Source organism: Microtus oregoni, unplaced genomic scaffold, assembly GCF_018167655.1.
Source record: "Microtus oregoni isolate MIOR12 unplaced genomic scaffold, Mior012 000015F_ref0000493, whole genome shotgun sequence".
NCBI classification, from domain to species: domain Eukaryota; kingdom Metazoa; phylum Chordata; class Mammalia; order Rodentia; family Cricetidae; genus Microtus; species Microtus oregoni.
In genome coordinates, this window is record NW_024543074.1 from 12338198 (window position 1) to 12360652 (window position 22455).

The 22455-nt window shown below is 37.2% G+C and overlaps 1 protein-coding gene across 1 annotated transcript in view; it reads left to right on the forward strand.

Moving 5' to 3' along the window:
• Positions 1 to 19964, forward strand: part of Med13 (mediator complex subunit 13) — a 95894-nt gene extending 75930 nt beyond the window's left edge. Inside the window, exons 21-30 of the mRNA XM_041664073.1 lie at positions 612 to 831; positions 2507 to 2698; positions 2837 to 3060; positions 6442 to 6584; positions 7137 to 7295; positions 7409 to 7594; positions 9397 to 9545; positions 10585 to 10758; positions 14107 to 14207; positions 15925 to 19964. Coding sequence (XP_041520007.1) covers positions 612 to 831; positions 2507 to 2698; positions 2837 to 3060; positions 6442 to 6584; positions 7137 to 7295; positions 7409 to 7594; positions 9397 to 9545; positions 10585 to 10758; positions 14107 to 14207; positions 15925 to 16057 — 1681 coding nt within the window. The 3' untranslated portion in view covers positions 16058 to 19964. The remainder of the gene's footprint in view (positions 1 to 611; positions 832 to 2506; positions 2699 to 2836; positions 3061 to 6441; positions 6585 to 7136; positions 7296 to 7408; positions 7595 to 9396; positions 9546 to 10584; positions 10759 to 14106; positions 14208 to 15924) is intronic.
• The last annotated feature ends 2491 nt before the right edge of the window (positions 19965 to 22455 follow it).

The following is a 22455-nucleotide window of genomic DNA, read 5'->3' on the forward strand; positions in this document are numbered from 1 at the left end:
GGTGGTGGCGCACGCCTTTAATCCCAGCACTTGGGAGGCAGAGGCAGGCGGATCTCTGTGAGTTCGAGACCAGCCTGGTCTACAAGAGCTAGTTCCAGGACAGGCTCCAAAGCCGCAGAGAAACCCTGTCTCGAAAAACCAAAAAAAAAAAAGAAAAAAAAAAAAGAAAATAAAAATTACCTATCAATGAAAGGTGCTTATTCACCACTAAATTTAGGAAATTAATATGTCCAGTCTGGAAACCAGAACATTGAACAGATAACCCTGGCTTCCTTCTGGGTTAACTATGTTTCTGGCAGGACCTGTTTCTGAGATGACTGTCAGACTGACCTTTGTCATCTCAGTTTAATCTCTGCTGTTAAACTGTTTAATTCTTTTTCTTTGTTTGTTTTAAAAGCACAAAGCCTCTTACTTGAAGGGATTTGATAAGGTGTGAAGTGTGAAAGGGTATACACAGAGCTGTTCTTTTTGGATGGGAAGGAGTATTCTGATTTCCAGAGAAGTTTTCTGATAACCTTGCCAGTAAATGAGAGGGATCTAAGGAGTTGCTTTGATGCTCTCCCAGGCAAATTAAATACAGCCTTCTGTTCTATTTCTACTTCAATTTTCAGCACAATGGATCGTGATAAAGTGGGAATTCCCACAGATGGTGATTCACATGCAATTACCTACCCACCTGCAATTGTTGTTTATATAATTGATCCTTTTACATATGAAAATAAAGATGAGAGCACTAACTCGTCTAATGTATGGACGTTGGGGCTACTTCGATGCTTCCTGGAAATGGTCCAGACTCTTCCTCCTCATATCAAGAGTACTGTTTCTGTACAGGTAAGACTGCGAGGCTTTAGAACTTTCAGAGGTACTTTTCTGTATGCAAAATAATTTTGTTAAAATAACAGGTTGTAACCTGGGCATGGTGGTGCAAACCTTTAATCCCCATATTTTGGAGGCAGAGGTGGGTGGGTCTCTGAGTTTGAGATCATCCTGGTTTACAGTGTGTTCTAGGACAGCCAGTGCTACGTAGAGAAACCCTGTCTTGAAAAACAAACAAGCAAATAAAAGCCAGGTTGTATTGATTTTACCTAAATATTATAATAAAAATTTTAAGAGAGTTTATAAAAGATAAATTTTCTAGTCATGGATGCTGATGAGATGGCTTAGCAGTTAAGAGTGCTTGTTATTCTAACAGAGAACCCAAGTTCAGTTGCCTCATCTCACATCCAGTGGCTCAGAACTATAATTCCAGGAACAGGAGATCTGCTCTAGGTGCTGTCATCCACATGGTATATACACATATACTGACAGACTGACTGACTGATTCCAGCAGCAGGAGATCTGCTCTAGGTGCTATCATCCACATGGTATACACACACAGACAGACAGACAGACAGACTGACTGATTCCAGCAGCAGGAGATCTGTTCTGTAGATGCTGTCATCCACATGGTATACACACAGACAGACAGACACATAAATCTTTAATAAACTTGATTGTCCTGTTATCATGTGAAATAAAAAATTATGTTGACTGCATGTTTGTGCTTTTAATCCCAGGAAACTGAGGTAGGAGGATCATAAATATGAAGACAGCATCTGTACATAGTTCAGGCTACATAATAATACATTGTTTGTTTGTTAGCACCCCCATAGAAAGATTGTATTGAGAATACCATTTTTTTCTATGTTACTTTTGTAAGCAGAGTTACAAAGTAGAGCCTAAAAAGGAAAATAGTGCCTGCATTCTATGTAAGTTAGTTTTAATTGAGATAAGTTGCAAGTAAAAATAGAAGAAAAGGAAATTTTGATCAGTAGGTCTCATGGGAGTCTTAATAAATATAATTTCTGTGCATAGAAAATATAAAAGATTTCTAGGTGATTCAGGGTCCATGTAAATTGCCTGTCTATTTAATTCTAAATAATAGTGTTGCAAGAGGTGGTTCATTGTTAGGGTACTGACCGCTCTTCAGAAGACCAGTTTTCAATTTCTTGTTTTCTATTTTTTTAAAGGTTTATTTATTTTTATTTTTTATTATTTGTCAGTTTGCTTTTGTGTATGTATTATATCATATGCCTGGTGCCACAGAGGCCAGAAGAGGGCTTTGGATCCTCTGAAACTGAAGTTATAGATGTTTGTGAGCCATCATGTAGGTACTGGAAATTGGACCCACCAGGTCCTTGTCAAGAGCAACCAGTGTTTTTAGCCCCTGAGCCATCTCTCCAATCCCAGTATTTTATTTCAAGCACTCATATAGCAGCTAACAGCTATCCATAACTCCAGTCTTGGTGGATCCAATGTTCTTGTCTGGTTTCTGCTAATAATAATGTATAAGGTATATATACATATATGCACTCATGCACATACCATAAAAAGTAGAAACCCTGTATGATAGAAACCGTAGTTTTTTATAGTCAATTATATGCTGCTGAAGTTTTGTCTGAACGGATTTCTTTTACTATGTTGCAAGTTACTCTTTTAATGTTTGTAATACTCACTTTATCCGTAGATTGTTCCTTGTCAATACCTATTACAACCCGTGAAACATGAAGACAGACAAATCTACACCCAGCATTTAAAATCTCTGGCTTTTTCGGCCTTTACTCAGTGCCGGAGACCACTTCCAACATCAACCAATGTAAAAACACTGACTGGGTTTGGTCCAGGCTTAGCTCTGGAAACTGCTCTTAAAAGTCCTGATGTAAGTATTATGTTTTCCATGAACGAAGTTGTTAAGATGACTTAGATTTTAAGATCTTATATAAAACTAAATAATAATGCTTTGTTTTATTCTCATTTCTAGTTGTAAGATGGCTTTTTTTTTTTTTTTTTTAAACAGAGACCAGAATGTATTCGACTTTATACACCACCTTTTATTCTGGCCCCTGTGAAGGACAAACAGACAGAGCTAGGAGAGACATTTGGAGAAGCTGGACAGAAATACAATGTTCTTTTTGTGGGCTACTGTTTATCACATGATCAAAGGTGGATTCTTGCGTCTTGCACAGATCTATATGGAGAACTTCTAGAAACTTGTATTATTAACATCGATGTTCCAAATAGGTACTTATAGTTCCTGAAATATGATTATCCCAATTTGAAATGTTAGTATATGTGCACAGGTACAACACACGGTGTCTCATACTCAGTAGGTAACCATTTGAAGCTTATATACATGTTGATAGTAATTGTTGAGATTCTGGGTATATTTTTATAGTTAGTACTTTTATTGTATAATTAAATTAATTAAAAACAATTCTGGTCAGGCATGTTGTCTCAAGTCTTTAATCACAGCATTGGGAGATAGAGTCAGGTGAATCTCTGAGTTTGAGGCCAGGCAGGGCTGCTTAGTGAGATTATATCTCATAAACAAATGCTGTCTCCCCTTAATTAATTTGTTACACTGATTTTTTTAATCTAATTTTTATGTCCTAAAAATCCCTAACTTTTATGTTATAAAGCTTATGGCAGTGATTTTAGATAAAGAATTTGAAATATTATAGGGACTGAGAGATGATATAACAGTTAAGAGTGTTTGCTACTCTCCCCAGAGGGCTAGAGTTAGTTCTTGGCTCACAATACCAGTTAACTCTGGCTTCCGCAGGCTCCTGTGCTCATGTGCACATACCTCCTAATACATATAATTTAAAACTATTTTTAAAATTTTTATTTTATGTGCACTGGTGTTTTCCCTGCATGTGTGTCTGTACAAAGGTGTTAGAAGCCCTGGAACTGGAGTTTCAGACATTTGCTAGCTGCCATGTAGGTTTTGGGAATTGAACCCAGGTCCTCTAGAAGAGCCGCCAGTTCTCTTAACCTCTGAGCCATCTCTCCAGCTCCCTTAAAATATTTTTAAATATTATTGAAAGCCTCCTACTCATAAAAGTGGATCTGGGCAGTGGTGGCACACACCTTTAATTCCAGCACTTCTAAGGCAGAGGCCTTGATCTCTTGAGTTCAAGGCCATCGTGGTCTAAGGAGGTAATTCCAGGACAGCCAGGTTTACATAGAGAAAATATGTCTCAAAAACCCAATAAACAAATAAATAATGCTTGTAACATAAGCTGTACACTGTTGTTTGGTTTTTGCTTTGTTTTTTTTTTTTTTTTTTTTTTTAATTTTTATTGAAAAATTCCACCTCCTCCCACTTCCCTCTCCAGTCCAAGGAGCAGTCAGGGTTCCCTACCCTATGGAAAGTCCAAGGTCCTCCCTGCTCCCCCCAGGTCCAGGAAGGTGTTTTGTTTTGTTTTTTGGTGATAAATTTTCATTAGTCATGATAATTTGGAAAGAATGTTTTATCTGAAGGAAGAGAAGGGATACCACCATAATCAGGCTTTGGTTGTCATTTTACTTCTTTCATCAAAAGGTAGAAATAAACTACCTTTTGACCGAAGTACTAGCTGCTTTAGTAGAGGACTGGGTTCCATTCCTGGCACCTACATGGTGGTTCACAATCATCTATAATTCTGGTTCCAAGGAATCAATTCTTTTATTCTGGTCTCTGAAGATTAGGCCTACATGTGGTGCATATACATATGTGTAAGCAAAACAATCATATGCATAAAATAAAATAAATCTTTGAAAAAAGTAGAAATGGAACAATGATTAAGATTTGTAGGGGCATGCCGGGCAGTGGTGGCGCATGCCTTTAATCCCAGCACTCGGGAGGCAGAGGCAGGCGGATCTCTGTGAGTTCGAGATCAGCCTGGTCTACAAGAGCTAGTTCCAGGACAGGCTCCAAAATCACAGAGAAACCCTGTCTCGAAAAACCAAAAAAAAAAAAAAAAAAAAAAAAAGATTTGTAGGGGCAGGCAAGATGGCTCAGTGGGTAAAAGATGCTTGCCTCAAACCTGACAATATGGATTTGACCCCTGGGACTTAAATGATGGAGAGAGCCAACTCCCAAAAGTTGTTCTCTGGTCTTTATGCCTGGGCCGTGGAATATGCTTCCTCCTGCACAAATTAAAATAATTCTAATAAGATATAATGAGACCTGTCTTGAAATGTAACTCCTTCCTGGTTTCTTGCTGGTCTATGGTATTGGGAAATTTAGGCAGCTGAGCTACAGCTTATTTATTTATAATATCTGCCAAATAGTTTTATCTGCCTCATCAGATTGTTAGGATGAAGTGAGTATTGCTTGCACAATGGCTCTGCCATATATTTGTAACATATATAAATAAATATATAAATAAATAAATGTTAGCTGATACTGCTCATTTGCAAAATGCTTATGTTACACACTTGCCTACCTAATAAAGGACATGTATTAGAAACATACAAAAATGTTATTCGGGCTGAGAAATGTAGTTTGTGTTGGGTATTCTTTACTTTTTTTTTTCTTGGATTTTCGAGACAGGGTTTCTCTGTAGCTTTTGGTGCCTGTCCTGGAAGTAGCTCTTGTAGACCAGGCTGGCCTCCAACTCACAGAGATCCGCCTGGCTTGGGTATTCTTTACTTTTTAAGGTATGGAAATTTGTTTAGTACAAATTGTTGGCCAAAATTGAACAACTCATCATATTTTCTAGTTCTTGTTCATGACGTTCGTTGTTCATGTGTGTGAAGGTGTCAGATTCCCTGGAACTGGAGTTATATAGACAGTTGTGAGCTGCCATGTGGTTGCTGGGAATTGAACCCGAGTCCTCTGGAAGAACAGCTAATGCTCTTAACTGCTGAGCCATCTCTCCAGCCCTTCAAATATATTTTGAGAATTTATTTATGTGTGTTTGTGGAGGTCAGAGGACAACCTTAACTGCCATTCCTCAGGTGCTCTCCATCCAACCTTCCCCTTCTTTGAGACTGGCTAGACAGCCTGAACTTTGCCAAGTAGACTAGATGACTGGCTAGTGTGCTCCTAGGATTCACCTGTCTGCTTCCTCAGCTCTGAGATTAACAGTGCACATTTATTTCCTTAGGTTTAGGGAATTGAATTCAAGTCCTGATGCTTGTCAGGAAAGCATGTTATATCAAATTAGCTATCTCTTCAGGTCCCTAATGTGTATTGTAAAACAGTAAGAATAACAAAATAATCCATAAATTTGAAGCTGCATATGATACCAATACCAGTGTTTCCTCCAACTCGGGGAGCTAAGCCAGAAGGATGGATTATTTGAATTTAGGAAACTATTTTGGGCAACCTAAAGAGATCCCATATCAAAAACTTAGAAACTTGAATGGCAAATATGTGTGTATCAGGACTTGGTTTTTATAAAGGTTTGAAGCATTTAAATTAAGTAAAGGACCAGGAAGTGGGGATATAACTCTGTAATGGAAGTATAGGCATATCATATACAATATGATACCTGGTACCAGTTTATATACCCTAGTACCAGTCAATAAAACAGGATAAAATTAAATTGATGAACCAGTTTGTCACATATTCGAACCCTCATAGAATTTCATTATGTTAATTTTAGAAATATTTACAAACATTTCATTCAATAGGGCTCGTCGGAAAAAGGGTTCTGCCAGAAGGTTTGGTCTACAAAAACTTTGGGAGTGGTGCTTAGGACTTATTCAGATGAGTTCCTTACCATGGAGAGTGGTAATTGGTCGCCTTGGTAGGATTGGACATGGAGAATTGAAAGGTAAATTTTGTTTTTATCTAGTTTATTTTTTTTAACTTTGTTTTATGGTGATGTATATTTGGTTCAGAACATATTATGTAATACATTGAATAAAATGCTAAAGTTCTCAACAGTTAAGAGCTCTTCCAGTAGACCCAAGTTGGATTCTCAGCACTCAACCTGGAGCCTCACAATATCTGCACTTCAGGGGTCTGATGCCCTTTCTTAGCACTGCCGGCACTGCACACATGTAGTGTACAGGCAAAACTCACACATAAAATAAAAGCATCTTCTTTTAAAATGCTGAAAGTTATCAGTAAAACATTGCATGTAAGAAGGAGCGTATATAAAGTCATGTAGATATGTAATGGCTTGTGTGTGATACTTACTGGAGATAAAGGGATAAGAAATGTCAGGAACCACTATAAGAGTTTTGGCTTTGATAATTTCTTTATTAGAAATATGCTAATTTAAGTGTTGATATGCATTTCTTTCATTGTAATCTTGGGTAAATAATATAACAGAGCACTTTGTTCTAACACTGTTTCCTTTTGCCCCTGTTGATACCTGCAGATTGGAGTTGTTTGCTGAGTCGTCGAAACTTGCAGTCTCTTAGCAAAAGGCTCAAAGACATGTGTAGGATGTGTGGCATATCTGCTGCAGACTCTCCCAGCATCCTTAGTGCTTGTTTGGTTGCAATGGAACCCCAAGGATCTTTTGTTATCATGCCAGGTTAGTTCACTTCAGTATATGCCAGATTTCATTATTCATTGTACTCTTTAAGTTTTTAAGTGTTACATAAAAGTCTTCACTTACGAAAAAAGGAAAAATGCATCTCTTTTCAGATTCTGTGTCAACTGGTTCTGTTTTTGGAAGAAGCACCACTCTAAATATGCAGACGCCTCAGCTAAATACTCCACAAGATACATCATGTACTCACATACTTGTGTTTCCCACTTCTGCTTCTGTGCAAGTAGCTTCGGCTACTTATACCACTGAAAATTTGGATTTAGCTTTCAATCCCAACAATGGTAAGTTAATGGAGCCTTAGAAATTCTATTTTATTTGTTTTGAAATATCTTGCTATGTATCCCTGTCTGGCCTGCTGCTTGCTCTTGCCCAGGTTTGGTCTTGAGCTCTCAGCATCTCTTGATTCAGTCTGAAAGTGCTGGACTTATAGGCATGTACAACTCTGGCTGTTTTATTGTTGTTTTTCCCATGCTCAAGCCACCCTCCTGTTTCAGTCTCCCAAGTAGCTGGGACTACAGGCACACATCATTATGCCTGGACTCCGAGTATTTTTTTTCTTTTAAATATTGACAATTTAAGTAGGCTGAATAGCATGCCCTGACATTTACCTTCATAAGAAAAAAGAGTTTTAAAGATTTGTTAAGACCATTGAGATGGAAAGTTTTATTGTATACTATGCAGATGGGACTTAAAAAGCAATAAAACATATCTTATAACAAGGTAGCAAAGAGAAAGCTTTATGTATACACAAGAGGAAAAAGCTATTTGATGGAAGAAAAGGATGCAAATTCGGAGAGAAGGATAAGTTCAAGTCTCCGGAAAAGACAAGGAAACAGATCACTAAGAATTTTGACTCCCAAACATAAATGAAAAAATTTGTTTTGTTTTATTCTAATAAGTGCATGGTGTAGGTGGCTCCAGGAAATGACCTCGCCATTTTATATTATTGTATCAGAATTGGTCATTGATATGAATTCTGTAAATTTTATTTTGTTTTTTTTAATTTTTTTATTTATTTTTATTTTATTTTTTTTATTTTTTCGGGTAATAAAACCAACATAACATCAAGAAATATAAATGTGTTTTAAATGGTACTATTCATTACCAAATAAATATTTAAGTTATTACATAATAAAATAATAAAGTGATAAACTATGCCAGGCAGAGGTGGCACATGCCTTTAATCCCACCACTCAGGAGGCAGAGGCAGGTGAATCTCTGTGAGTTTGGGGCTAGTCTGGCCTTCTGGGCAGCCAGAACTACAAGGAGAAACCCTATCTCAAGGAAAGAAAAACAGAGCAAATAAACTGTATGTGTATTGCCAGGTGGTGGTAGTGCACACCTTTAATCCCAGCATTTGGAAAGCAGAGGCTGGTGGAGCTCGGTGAATCTGAGGCCAGACTAGTCTTCTGAGTGAGTAATAGAACAGCCAGGGATACACGAGAAAGCCTGACAAAAAAGAAAAATAAAAGCAAAACAAAACAAAACAGTATGTGTATTTTTTAAGATCTACCATTTTCAAAAGTAATTTAGAGTAACAATAAACACTATTAGTCTCTTCTATTAAATACAACCTAAAAGGTTCACTAAGTTCCATCTCTATTCTAGCAGTTTATACAAAGCATTGTTCCCGCAAACTGACATATAAAGGACTATGAATAAGGCTCAGTGTAGAAACAGTTTGCCTAACATGCAGAAAGCCCTAAATCAATCTCCAGTATTGTTTTGAGGGAGGGAGGGAAGGAGGAGAAAAAACATTGTGGGTATGGGTGTATGAAGAGAAGAGAGATTTTTTTTTATATATGTATTATATATGACTGGTAAAGTTTATGTACAAGTAGCTCGAAACAACAGCATAAATATACAAAAATTTTAAGATCAATCAAAATAAAATTTACATCCCAGCACTCGGGAGGCAGAGGCAGGCAGATCTCTGTGAGTTCGAGGCCAGCCTGGTCTACAAGAGCTAGTGCCAGGACAGGCTCCATGCTTTGCCAGTCCCACTTTGGTTAAAATTTATTACAATATAATGAATGATCATGGTATACAGAAAATAAAATATTAATTTCTTTTCTCTGTACAGATGGAGCAGATGCAATGGGTATCTTTGATTTATTAGACACAGGAGATGATCTTGATCCTGATATCATTAATATCCTTCCTGCATCTCCAACTACATCTCCTGTACATTCTCCAGGTTCTCATTACCCCCATGGAGGTGATGCTGGCAAGGTAATTATGTTAAAAAAGTTTTAGTGTATGTAAATGCCATCCATCCATCCATCCATCCATCCATCATTATATGAACTAGAATACCATTTTTTCCCTTTAAAATTAGCAAAGAGATGAAATCAACTGAGCTTATGCACTTTGGTTTAGCTATTAATATTTGGGGGGGGGGGCATGATTTCCCTACTTCTGTCTCAAAGGCGTATGCTGCCCATAGTCTCTTTTGTTCGTTTTTGGGGTTTGAGCCTCCACTGTGTAGGCATCATACCAATATGTTTGTTTCTCTTTTTTTCCCCCTAACATTAAAAGTAATGGTAATCCTATGATCAGAATACATTATAGGAAATTCTCAAAGAAATAATAAAAAGAGGGTACAATTTCTGGTGCTTAAAAAGCACTGATATAATGAATAGTTTCATTATGAATTAATTTCCTTTTGTCTGTTTTCTTAAAATAATGTTGAGAAATTTGTTGACCAATTAAAACGGAATGAACAATAGTCTGTATTGCCATAATGCCTTCCAAAACATTATTGAAATTAATGACATTTTATAGATAATGCTAGAGGAGCAAAGCAAGTTGAATTTGTCTTTTGCATTGGGGTTGAGGAATTAGTTGAACTATTAGGAAATAGCAGTTACAGTGAGTGATTTGTGTTTTGTGCTCACTTTGACCTTAGACATGCTCACTTTGTTTTGCTGTTTCATAATATACTGTTTTTATGGTATTACTAATTTAACTATTGGGCCTAAATTTGACCTCACACATGAGCTGCTATGGACTCACATCCTCATTCCTCAAATTTTGAGATGATCTAGATAAGTTGTTCAGGTTAGCCTTAAACTTACGTTGTAGTTCAAGTCTTGAACTTTGATCCTCCTGCTTCAGCCTCTCAGCAGTAGAGATTATTGGCCTATCACCATTTAAGTTTTAGTGTTTTGTGTGGTTTATTGCAATAATTATAATAATTGTTCTAAGTCATTTTGTACTTATGTTCGTTATCTGGATATACTGAATGAACTAATATTCTTGTCTTTCTAAGGGTCAGGGTACTGATCGGCTACTTTCAACAGAATCTCATGATGAAGTAACTAATATTCTTCAGCAACCATTGGCCCTTGGATATTTTGTATCAACTGCCAAAGCGGGTCCACTACCTGACTGGTTCTGGTCAGCATGTCCTCAAGCACAATATCAATGTCCCCTTTTTCTTAAGGTATTACTATTTCTGTGGCAATTCCTAACTAATCCTTATTGATAGTTTTAGTCCTGAGAACTATTGAAGTGACATTTTAAAGCTTTATAGCTCATCTGAATTCCAAGTTCTTAAATACATCGTGGTTTTTTGGTTTTTTTTTTCTTTCTGGTTTTCCGAGACAGGGTTTCTCTGTGGTTTTGGAGCCTGTCCTGGAACTAGCTCTTGTAAACCAGGCTGGTCTCGAACTCACAGAGATCGGCCTGCCTCTGCCTCCCGAGTGCTGGGATTAAAGGCGTGCGCCACCACCGCCCGGCTCTTAAATACATTGTGGTATATATTTCTTTAGATGATCTCATAAAAAATAATTACCTAATATGAAACAAGTAATTATAAAATTTATATTAAGTTTAAACATTATTCTTTTTTTTTTTTTAAATATTTATTTATTTATTTATTATGCATACAATATCCTGTCTCTGTGTATGTCTGCTGGCCAGAAGAGGGCACCAGACCTCATTACAGATGGTTGTGAGCCACCATGTGGTTGCCGGGAATTGAACTCAGGACCTCTGGAAGAGCAGGCAATGCTCTTAACCACTGAGCCATCTCTCCAGCCCCCTAAACATTATTCTTAAGTCAGACTTCTGGAACTCTTGGTTTGAAGTTATATTTTCAGTTGCAGTGTAAAAATTTAGAGCTGATAAACATTACAGTGTCTTCTTCTAGTCTTATTCTCCAGCTGAACATACTTTAATTCAGGAAACTCACTTATCTAAAGTCATACATTTGTAGTAGACATCTAGAGTAAAGCCTGGATCTTTTAATGATAATTATGTTATTTGAATAGGATGATACTGCATTTCTATTACATTTCATTATTTTGAGAATTAAAATATTTTGGGGCTGGAGAGATGGCTCAGAGGTTAAGAGCATTGCCTGCTCTTCCAAAGGTCCTGATTTCAATTCCCAGCAACCACATGGTGGCTCACAACCATCTGTAATGGGGTCTGGTGCCCTCTTCTGGCCTGCAGGCATACACACAGACAGAATATTGTATACATAATAAACAAATATTTTTTAAAAAAATTTAGCAATCTTTTTTATACTTTACTTATTCTAAAAAGTTTTCCTTGTATAAATTACTATTGAGTAGAATGGGTGTGATAACACATGCCTTAAATCTCAGCATCTAGTAGCCAAAGGCAGGAGGATGTCCTTAAGCACAAGGCTGGTATACACAGGGAGTTCCATACCAGCCAGGGCTACATAGTGAGTTCCCTGTCCCAGAAACAAGCATACAACTAGTGAGCATTGTGACTTACAATCTTATGACTTGGGAGGCAGAGGCAAGAAGACTCCCTAGGTATTGGAGGTCAGCCTGGTTTATAAGCTAGTGGTACAAAACATAAATGAAAAACTGGTGAGGAGTTTTTAAGAATTGATACTCTCAGACCTATTAATACTTATTTTTCCAGTGTCCATCTTATGTGTTATAAGATGGGGAAGGTAAATGAGATATGAAAGCTCTTTGTGGTTGATTGTTAACCATTGCTATTACTGCTCAAAAATAGTAAATGAAGATCTGCCTCACACAATGTAAAAATCACTGTGGGCTCTTCACATTTCAGGTCAGATTGTATGCTTCCATTTTTGAGATAATATTTTAGTAGTTGCTGAGCATAGAAATTTCTTGGATCATTTATGCCAATCAAATCTTGTTACCTTAGGCCCATATCCCATTGTGTCAAAGCATTTGAGATTAAACAATGGATTTATGTAGCGCATTCATAAAGATTACAATAACTGAATCTGTAGCTCCCCTTCCCCTGCCCAGACAGTAAATGTCAGGCAAGTATTCTGACCTATCCTTGCCCTTTAATTGACTATTAATAAAATGTTAGTTTATTCTGTGACTTTTATTCCTCTTCCAGATGTTTATTGCTCTATCCTGTCTCCTTACATGAACATCTTCCAGGGGCTTTTCTGCTGTATAGTAGTGTTTGGAGCCTCCTTGGTCCTTTGGGAAGTGCTGCACTTGCTGTCTCCTCCCACGTGTAGTCACAGAACCTGTGTGCACACTAACAGTTTTCAAAATAGCAGTAAATGACCCTGCTTATTTCCAAATTTAGTATAATACCTATTTGTAGTTCATGACCTAACAGATTCAGGGCACACTTTTGTTTAGTAAACACTTATTATGAAAAGTCCAAGGGACTATCCAGATTCTTTTCTACTCAATATTTATTTGCAGAGAGGATAGTGTAAAGTGAGCATTCACCCTCAGATACAGTGTAACAAGATTAGGACTTCTGGTTCTGAATCGCAGGTAAGGCATAACTTAAACATAATTTTATTATGTTTTTCATATATCCCATTTTAATTATGTACTGTAATCAATAAAACCACTTGGTATATTTCTCTGTGTGTGAGAAGTCAGTGGGTTCTGTAGATGCTTAAAAATAGTTTTATTATAAGAATTATCAACATCCATTTACTCTATAGTGTAGAGTATAGTGTAGATCTGCCGAGTGAGACTTGCTAATAATTTATAGATCAAGAATTTATAGACAATTCAAACATACATATTTTGATTATATTCCTGAATATACTGTATATGAGCTTGTATACATGTATGCTGTTGTGATGGAGAACACAGATCAATATAAAGAAGTATCTTTATAGCATGAAGAAAGCTTGTGAAGGATTGTGGTGAACACCACCACTTTGTCATAGTGTTAATACTGCATACGATGTACACACTAGATGACTGATTTCACTGTATGAATGTGAAGAATAGTAGCACATTCCTTTTGCCCACTACTCACTGCTATACCTAAATGTGTGTGCAATTGTTAGAAACCTCTGCTAAGAAATGCATTGGGCAAGCAAGTATGTATACATTGTTTTGATTGTAAAGTGTTCATCCAGTGGAAACTTTGTTAAAATCACAACTTCCTAAGTAAAATATTGTGCAGGGTTACTCCCTTGGCTTCTTTTTAGTGCTTAGTATCCAAGTATAGCTGCATAGTCTAAAGTCTGTGAAATTAGAAGATAACTGGAAAGCTCTTCCCTCCCTCCCTCCCTCCCTCCCTCCCTCCCTCCCTCCCTCCCTCCCTCCTTCCCTCTATCTGTCTTTAAGGATTGCTATATGGTACTAAAAGAAGTTAAAGCAAAAATTGTAGAGAGACCCAATGTAAGTTTTGCACCTTAATGTTTCCATCAAAACCCTGAATTTTCATAGAAGCTCTTACTGCTAACATTGTCACAAAATCAATTTTCATCAAGGACAATAGAGTGGGAGAGCACATTGAAACCAAATAACTGATTCCCCACATGCCTGACTGATTGATTACCTTACCTTTTTAGGCCTCTTTGCACCTCCACGTGCCTTCAGTGCAATCTGACGAACTGCTTCACAGTAAACACTCCCACCCACTTGACTCAAATCAGACTTCAGATGTCCTCAGGTACAGCTCTTGGAGCATTGCCTGCTCTCTGTTTTAGTTTGGGTAAAATAAGAATGTTTATTATTAAATATCTTTATTCTATTGGGTAAAAGTTGACAGCTTTTTAGTTTCAAATCCCTGGATGAATTTTCTTTTAGATGGTTTTGTGTTTGGGACTTAACTTTTTTTCTATCCACTCATGATCTACCTCTGAGCAAAAACCTCATTGAATATTACTTCTTAAAAACTATTTTATTCTTTTATTTTGGGTAGTTTGCCTGCTTGCATGTCTGTGCACCTTATACATGCAGTGCCAATAGAGGCCAGGAGAGGGCACCAGATTCCCCGGAACTGGAGTTACAGACCTGCTAGCAGCCATGTTGGGTACTAGGAATTGAACTATGGTCCTCTGGAAAAGCAATTAATGCTCTTAAGCACTGATCCCTACTGCATTGCTCTTATGTTTGGGCTGGTAAGCCCCAAACCTTATTAAATTACTGGGAATGTGTGCTGTGCTTTGTTTGTTTGTTTGTTTGCATTGGTATTTTGCCATGGGTGTTGGTCCCCTGGAACTGGAGTTAGAGAAGGTTGTGAACTGCCATGTGGGTGTTGGGAATTGAACCCGGGTCCTCTGGAAGAATAGCCAGTCCTCTTAACTGCTGAGCTATCTCTCCAGCTCCCAGAATAAGTCATTTTCTAACATGAATACATTTCTCCTTTTAATTTTTGAAAAAGGGTTTTATGTATCCCAGCTAGTTTCAAACTTACTATGTGATGAAGTTAGTTATGTCATTCCTTACTGTTTTACTTTTATTGTTTTGTTTTATTTATTTTTTATTTTATTTTATTTTTTGAGACAAGGGTTTTTCTATGTAGCTTTGAAGCCTGTCCTAGAACTCTCTCAGTAGACCAGGCTGGCCTCAAACTCACAGAGATCCACCTGCCTCTCCCTCTGCCTCTGTCTCTGCCTCCTGAGTGCTGGGATTAACGGCATGTGTTTTTTGAGACAGGGTTTCACTGTGTTGTTTTGGGCTCTCTGGAACCAGGCTGTTCTTGAATTTACAGAACTGTACCTGCTTCTCCCACTGCACTGCACTCAGCTTATTGCTTTTCCCCCTCCTTTTTGAGACGTTTCTGATTGGCCTGGAGCTCATAGAAAATAGGCTGGCCTTGGACAGAGATTCATCAGCCTAGTGTCTTGGGTGCCAGGATTAAAGGCACGTGCTGCTAAATCAAACTTTACTATTCCTTTTTTAAAAGATGTCTTTATCTGTATTTGGTGATTCATACCTATAATCAGAATTTGGGAGGATAAGAAAAGAGAATTACTACAAGTTTGAGACTAGCCCACCTTAAAAAACAAACAAACAAAAATCCGCACAAGAAATGGAACAAAACAACAAATACAGTGACTTTAGCTAGGTGTGATGCCACTCAGGAAGCCAGAACAAAAGGCTTGCCGTGAGTTTGAGGCTAGCCTGGGTCACAGTGTGAAATTCTTAGCAAAGAAACAGAGGTTTTGTGGTTGTGGTACTGATGTAGTCATAGTACTTATGTGGCAGAGGCAGGAGGACCATGAGTTTTAAAGCTAGCCTTGGCCTCATGGTGAGTTAGAAGCCAGAGTGGCATGCATGGCAATATCTTGTCATATGTGCGCACCCACCAGCACTTTGAATCATAAGAGTGTTGCTGACGTCTTTGTTGAAATAGATGGATTTACAGTTTATTTGCTTTTCAGGTTTGTTTTGGAACAGTACAATGCACTCTCATGGCTAACCTGTGACCCTGCAATCCAGGACAGACGCTCGTGTCTCCCAATTCATTTTGTGGTGCTGAATCAGTTATATAACTTTATCATGAATATGCTGTGATCTTCGTTTGATGGAATTGCGCAAGGAAAGAACAGGAAGAAAGGATATTTTGCTGCAGGATTAAGTTACAGTTCTCAGTGGAAGTCATTTGTGATGGGGTCTAATTCTTATTACTTCAACAAATATTGTTTTGACTTTGGGGGCGGGGCTATAACCCTATTTTTCATTGACTATACTGAGCTCTTTAGGGTGATGACTGATTATTGAAAACGTATTATAACATTTTCGTAGCAAAAATTAACCTTTTTTTTTCCAGTCACAGTATTTGTGAAAAGTAATGAGCCATAGTACCCATTCATGTTAAAGAATATTAAAAGCATGGAGAGGAAACATGAGGAACAATGAATTTCAACATATGGCTTTAGAACATCAAGATGTTCTTGTATTGGATATAGTATCTAGTATTCAAAAAATGCCTGCATCTCTTATTTATTGTAAGTTTTTAAATGTATAAATTGTCTTATATTTCTTAACCTCTTTTATAAAAATTTTCCTAGAAGGTTTATACTGCCTTCTTGCTTTAAAGCAATTGGTCTAAAATATATGTAATCGTCTTAATTAAAAAGTTGCAGTAGGGTTGCTTTTAGAGTATTATTTTTTTGTAAGGGGGTGGGTCGGACAGTAAATTTGTATTGTCTCAATGTACAGTTTAACAGGGATAGAGGGATAATGTCCATACCATTGTGTGTGGAAGATTTACAGCTAAGCTGTAGTTGCAGAGTACATGTACAGTAATGAAGTTCACTGTGTTTATAATTGAAAAGGTACCGGTCTTACAGCATTTTATATATCACACATTTGCAGAATAACATGATGGCAATACACATACGTGATATTGTTAGGTGGATTAACTTAGTATAAAATGAGAAATCTTCAGTTATATTTTGTACTATGGTTTAGGGCTATGACTAATATTTCAGGCCATTTCCAGTGAAAGAAACTTAGTTTTACAAAAAAGAAAAAAAATTTGCTACTGAATGCTTAAACTAATTTTGGTGTTTAATGTTACATGCTTAAATTTTTTTCAGTTTTCACAGTGGCACATTTAGGCATGGGGATATAACTAATTATGAAATTTATCTGCAGGATCTGTTATAAGGTTGAAATTTAGCCCAGCTCTAGGCATTTTACAAATTATTTTAAGGGCAGTCACTCTTGATTGTTTTACTTTTTTTTTTTAAATTAAAGATTGGGAATGTGTGTGAGAGTATGCATATGTATGGGTGTGAAAGTGTGAGTGTGTGTGCAATCAAACTGTGGTGTAAATAGATCCTCAGTGAATTCTGGTATTCAGACTCTGTTCCACTAGTGAAAGAACCATTTTCTAAACTGTTTCCCTTTGACTTTTTTATTTATTGAATTTTCTTTTGAAATGGGAGATGGGAGTCCCAAACACCAGAGTCTGTACTTTTCTATGACACAGCTCAAATTATGGTAGGGCATATGCCAAGGAGGTTCTCACCTCCCTAAAGAAGGGACTTGAATTTTAGGGACTTTAATTCACCCCTTCCTTCAATACAACGTTCCCCCTTCTTGTTTGCACATGCCAAGATAACTGCTTTTACGCAGGCTTTACCCCTCAAATAATCCTTCTACAGTGCTGCTCACAAGAGCCCAGTTAGTCTCCTGCCTGCATCACTGACTTGAATTCACAGTCGCCAAGTCTACCTATCTTTCTTGGAAGCAGTCTTTCAAAATTCCTACTTGTATATTCATTAATTGTCAACAAGGACAAAATCTGTTGTATTTACAAAACTCAATAATTCAGTATGTTTTTTTAAACTGAAACCTGTTTTGTAAATAGTATGCATTTAATATTATTTAGTATAAAAACATTTTCTTACAGTGTATTTTCTTTAAATTGGGTAAATGAAAACATTAGCAACTCTTGTTTTTCTATAAAGAAACACAATTAGTAACAAGTTTTCAAATTATTCCTTCAACCTTAATAGAGCGATCCAAATGTTGAGCATATTTTGATATTAAATTTAAAGATCATGTCTGTTTTTAAATTATGCTAACACCACCACGAATTGTGTTGACATATTTTGTTCTGTATTTTCTTGGTGGGAGGAACTTGATTTGAGATAAAAGATGCTTATTTGGAATTTCTATTTACAAACCATCCTTGTTATTTTATTAGCTCAATAATGATTCAAGAAAATAGAAGACTATAATCCCAATTTACAATTACTAACCTCTAATAACCACACCTCAGTTTGAAAATAGATGTAACAAGAGTATTCCCTAGCAGTCTCTTTCATGTAGCCATAAGCAGGAATCCCACACACAATTCTTCTTACCTGGCAATCAGGATCTAATCCCAGATATACAGAATTTATTCATAAGGTTTTTTTCCTCCCCTTCACACATCAGTTCTTGCTCAAATAGGAAGTTGCTAAATAGCCATTAGAAGAAGAAATGAAGCCTTTTGTGCAAGATGATAGATTTAACTTACTAATGTACTGTCACAGACAAGCATGGGTAATCGTTTTGAGTAGGTAAGCATAATTGTTACACTTTTTCCCAGTGAGTTCCCAAACCTTGATTTTCTCATTTCAATGCCAATGCCTGTTTTGTGTGCAGTTATTCAGTATGAAGCAGGTGAAGTTCCGTATGTTAGCATTTTAAAAGATTAGTTATATAATGTCTGCTTCCAGCCAGTCTGAAACATCTAGCCATACCTTTCTTATGCAAGCCATTCAGTTATCAGGACTGTGAATTAACACTGTATGAATACATTTCTGTACACCTTATTGTTTGGCCAGAAGGCCACCAAGTGTACTTATATGTAATCCTTAAATTTTAAAATAGCTTGTAATTTTTAAATATTTCTAAACTTTTCTTAAACCACTAAAATTAAGCTCTTACTACTTAGCCAACTATCCTCAGCTGTATTCGTCCTCAATTGTCAGTATGGCACAGATTACTGTATTCAGATATTCTCTTTCGTCTTCATATTTACTTCTGAGGTAATTTTTTTTAACTTAATGTGTTACTACAAAGATTTGCAGATCTTTAATCAAGCACTATGTTATTACTGTAATATCAAAATATTATGTCGCATTATTTCAAATGTTCAGATTGAATAGGTTAAAAGAAAGTCTTTAAATGCTTTTGCATCATAGAATCTCTGCTCCTACCCACTGTGGCATTGCATATTAGTCTGTTGAGACATTCAGTGTTGCTTGACTGACATTTGGTCTGGGTTTCCTCTTAATATTTTAGTTTAATTAAAATTAAGAAAAAATGTGTTTAACAAACATTTTAATTTTATCCCATTTTCACCAAATCAGCGGGAAAAATCTTACCTTTTGGTATTTCTTAGTGTATTAATGGGCCCAGAACTGTGGTTTAAATTTTATATATGTATTCACTCATATTCTCTCTCTCTCTCTCTCTCTCTCTCTCTCTCTGTCTCTCTGTCTCTCTCTCTCTCTCTCTCTGTCTCTCTCTCTCTCTCTTTCTTTGTGGAGTATAAATTTGGAAAACTGGATTTGGGACCTAAAATACTCCTCAGGTTGAGATATTCTTGAAGTTTTAAAATAGCTTTAGTTTTTAAAGTAAACTGGATTTGTGGACCTTAAAGTTACTGAGTTTAAACTACAAATTGTATAACATCATTACTGGACATGTCAGCATCAACCCTCTCAGAATAGCTTGGTCACTTTATGAAGGGGCGTTTTTAAGTTGTTGTTTAGCAGTGACATTTAATATGGTCCAATTGCTTTTCTTTTTAACGTGACAAAAAAATTTTAAAAAAGAATAAGGAACAAACACTATTGCTGCCGAATGCCATAACACTGAGTTGTACAAATTGTGATTGAGGAAATGAAAAAGTTTATACTTTTTAAAAAAAAAACAAAAAAACAAAACTTCAAATGGAATAAATTATTCATGAAGCCTTCATTGTGGTGTCTCATTGTGTTGAAAATATTTTCATCTTAAAATTTTTCCATCATTAGGAGAAGATTATTTTTTAATCACTTATCAAGAGTAGGAACTCACTTAGACATTGAGTAGGCTGTTTTTGGAGGGTCGGTTTGAGGCAGGGTAATGCTGTTTAAACCAAGTTGGTTTTGAACTCACAGAGATTTCCTTGCCTGTGCTTTCCAAATGAGGGGATTAAAGGAGTAATTTGTTGTTGTTGTTGTTTCTGTTTTTTGAGAAAGGTTTTCTCTTTAGCTTTGGAGCCTGTCCTGGAACTAGCTCTTGTAGACCAGGCTGGCCTCGAACTCACAGAGATCTATCTGCCTGTCTCTGCCTCCCAAGTGCTGGGATTAAAGGCGTGTGCCACCAGTGCCCGGTTCAGGAGTAATTTTTTCTAAGAGTATGTTAATTCTTCTAATGTCCAGTGTTTATGATAAATGTGTGTGTGTACACACAACAATTAATTTGGTGTTAACTATTTAACAAAAGAATTATCTTGAAATTGTAATACGTTATCCTGTGTGTGTGTCTAAGAGTAATCACATTCGTGTGTGTGTGCATGCCTAAGAGTGATCATAGTAACATGCCTGAAACATGAGGAAAAGCATTAAGATATGAAAAATGTATCGAAAATATCTGTGCCGGAGTCCTGTAAGCAGTTGTATAAAATGCTTTGTTCAGAGTTAAGCTAAAGATATACCTTAATTATTGTGGTCACTTGAACGGTTTCTGCCAACAATTTCAAAAACTTCTATAAATGAAGGCATATGGCATTGAAACTTTGTACCTCAAATATTCTGTCTTATAGTTTTCCTCTGAAGCATTGTTTTGTTTTCTGAGACAAGGTTTTTCTGTGTAACATTCTCTACAGAGTGTCCTGGAACTTACTCTGTAGACCAGGCTGGCCTCAGACTCACCTTGAGCTCCACCTGCCTCTGCCTCACCAGTGCTGGGATTAAAGGCGTGTGCCACCACCGCCTGGCTTTTTGAAAATTAAGCATTCTTATAAGTGAAGGGTATTCATTGTTTCGACTGTTATACACACATCTTTTCTGTTGTGGTTCAAAACCAGTGTTTGGGGACTGTAAATAATATCTCATTGGTAAAGCACTTGGCTAATGTATGCAAGACCCTGGGCTTAATCCACAGCAATGCAAACAGTGCCTCAGCATAACTATTGGGCGGTTTGCTTGTTTACTTTCATTTGCGGTATGCATAAGGTATTTTTTTTTTTTTTGAGACAGGGTTTCTCTGTGGCTTTGGAGCCTGTCCTGGAACTAGCTCTGTAGACCAGGCTGGTCTCGAACTCACAGAGATCCGCCTGCCTCTGCCTCCCGAGTGCTGGGATTAAAGGTGTGCGCCACCACCGCCCGGCCATAAGGTATTGATACTTACAAGTAATACTAGTTGTTTAGTGATACCTCTGTTGATCACCCCTAGCAAAGAGTTCTATATTGGGCCTGTTTGATTCATGATTCTGTTATAAACCAAGAGTGAGGGGCTGGAGAGATGGCTCAGTGGTTAAGAGCATTGCCTGCTCTTCCAAAGGTCCTGAGTTCAATTCCCAGCAACCACATGGTGGCTCACAACCATCTGTAATGGGGTCTGGTGCCCTCTTCTGGCCTGCAGGCATACACATAGACAGAATATTGTATACATAATAAATAAATATTTAAAAAAAAACAAAACCAAGAGTGAAATTGAATGGTAGTTGGTTCCTTTCCTGAAAATTTTCTTTTGAAAAATTTCCTGTCAGAGTTCTCCATGTTAGTTTCTTTGAAGGAATGAGGACAGAAGTATGGGGGAGGATGGTGAGCATTTTCAAGGAACAGATAATTTACTTGTGGAAGTTGTCTAGACCCTTGGTATCAGTAGCACACATAGACCAAATAGTCACAAATGTATTTGTTAGATTGGTGAGGTAAACTGAAATACATTTTCTATTTGGAGTATTAATGCATTCATTCACTGCTAGAGTAAATGTTGCGAGATTCTGGCAGCTTTTTCCATTCGGTATTTTATTTCTCTTTGTTTCAGATTTTTATTTTGGGTCTCACATAGCCCAAGCTGGCCTTGAACTTGTTATGTATCCGAGGGTCATCCTGAACTTCTGACCTTCCTGCCTCCTTCCAAAATCCTGGGACTACATATATAGGTTAACAAACCAGGCTTACAAGGGCAATGGTGGCACATACTTTTAATCCCAGCACTCAGAAAGCAGAGGCAGCCTGGTCTACAGAGTGAGTTTCAGGATAGCCAGGTCTATAGAGAAACTGTCAGGAAAAACAAAAAGATTCCAAAAGGTTTGTTTTGTTTTTTTCAAGACAAGGTTTCTTTGTGTAGCCTTGGCTGTCCTAAAATTTACTCTGTAGACCAGGCTGGCCTCACAGAGGCCGATTGCCTCTGCTTCCCAAGTGCTGGGATTAAAGGCGTGTGCTGCCACCACCTGCCTTGCTTTTAACTACGTA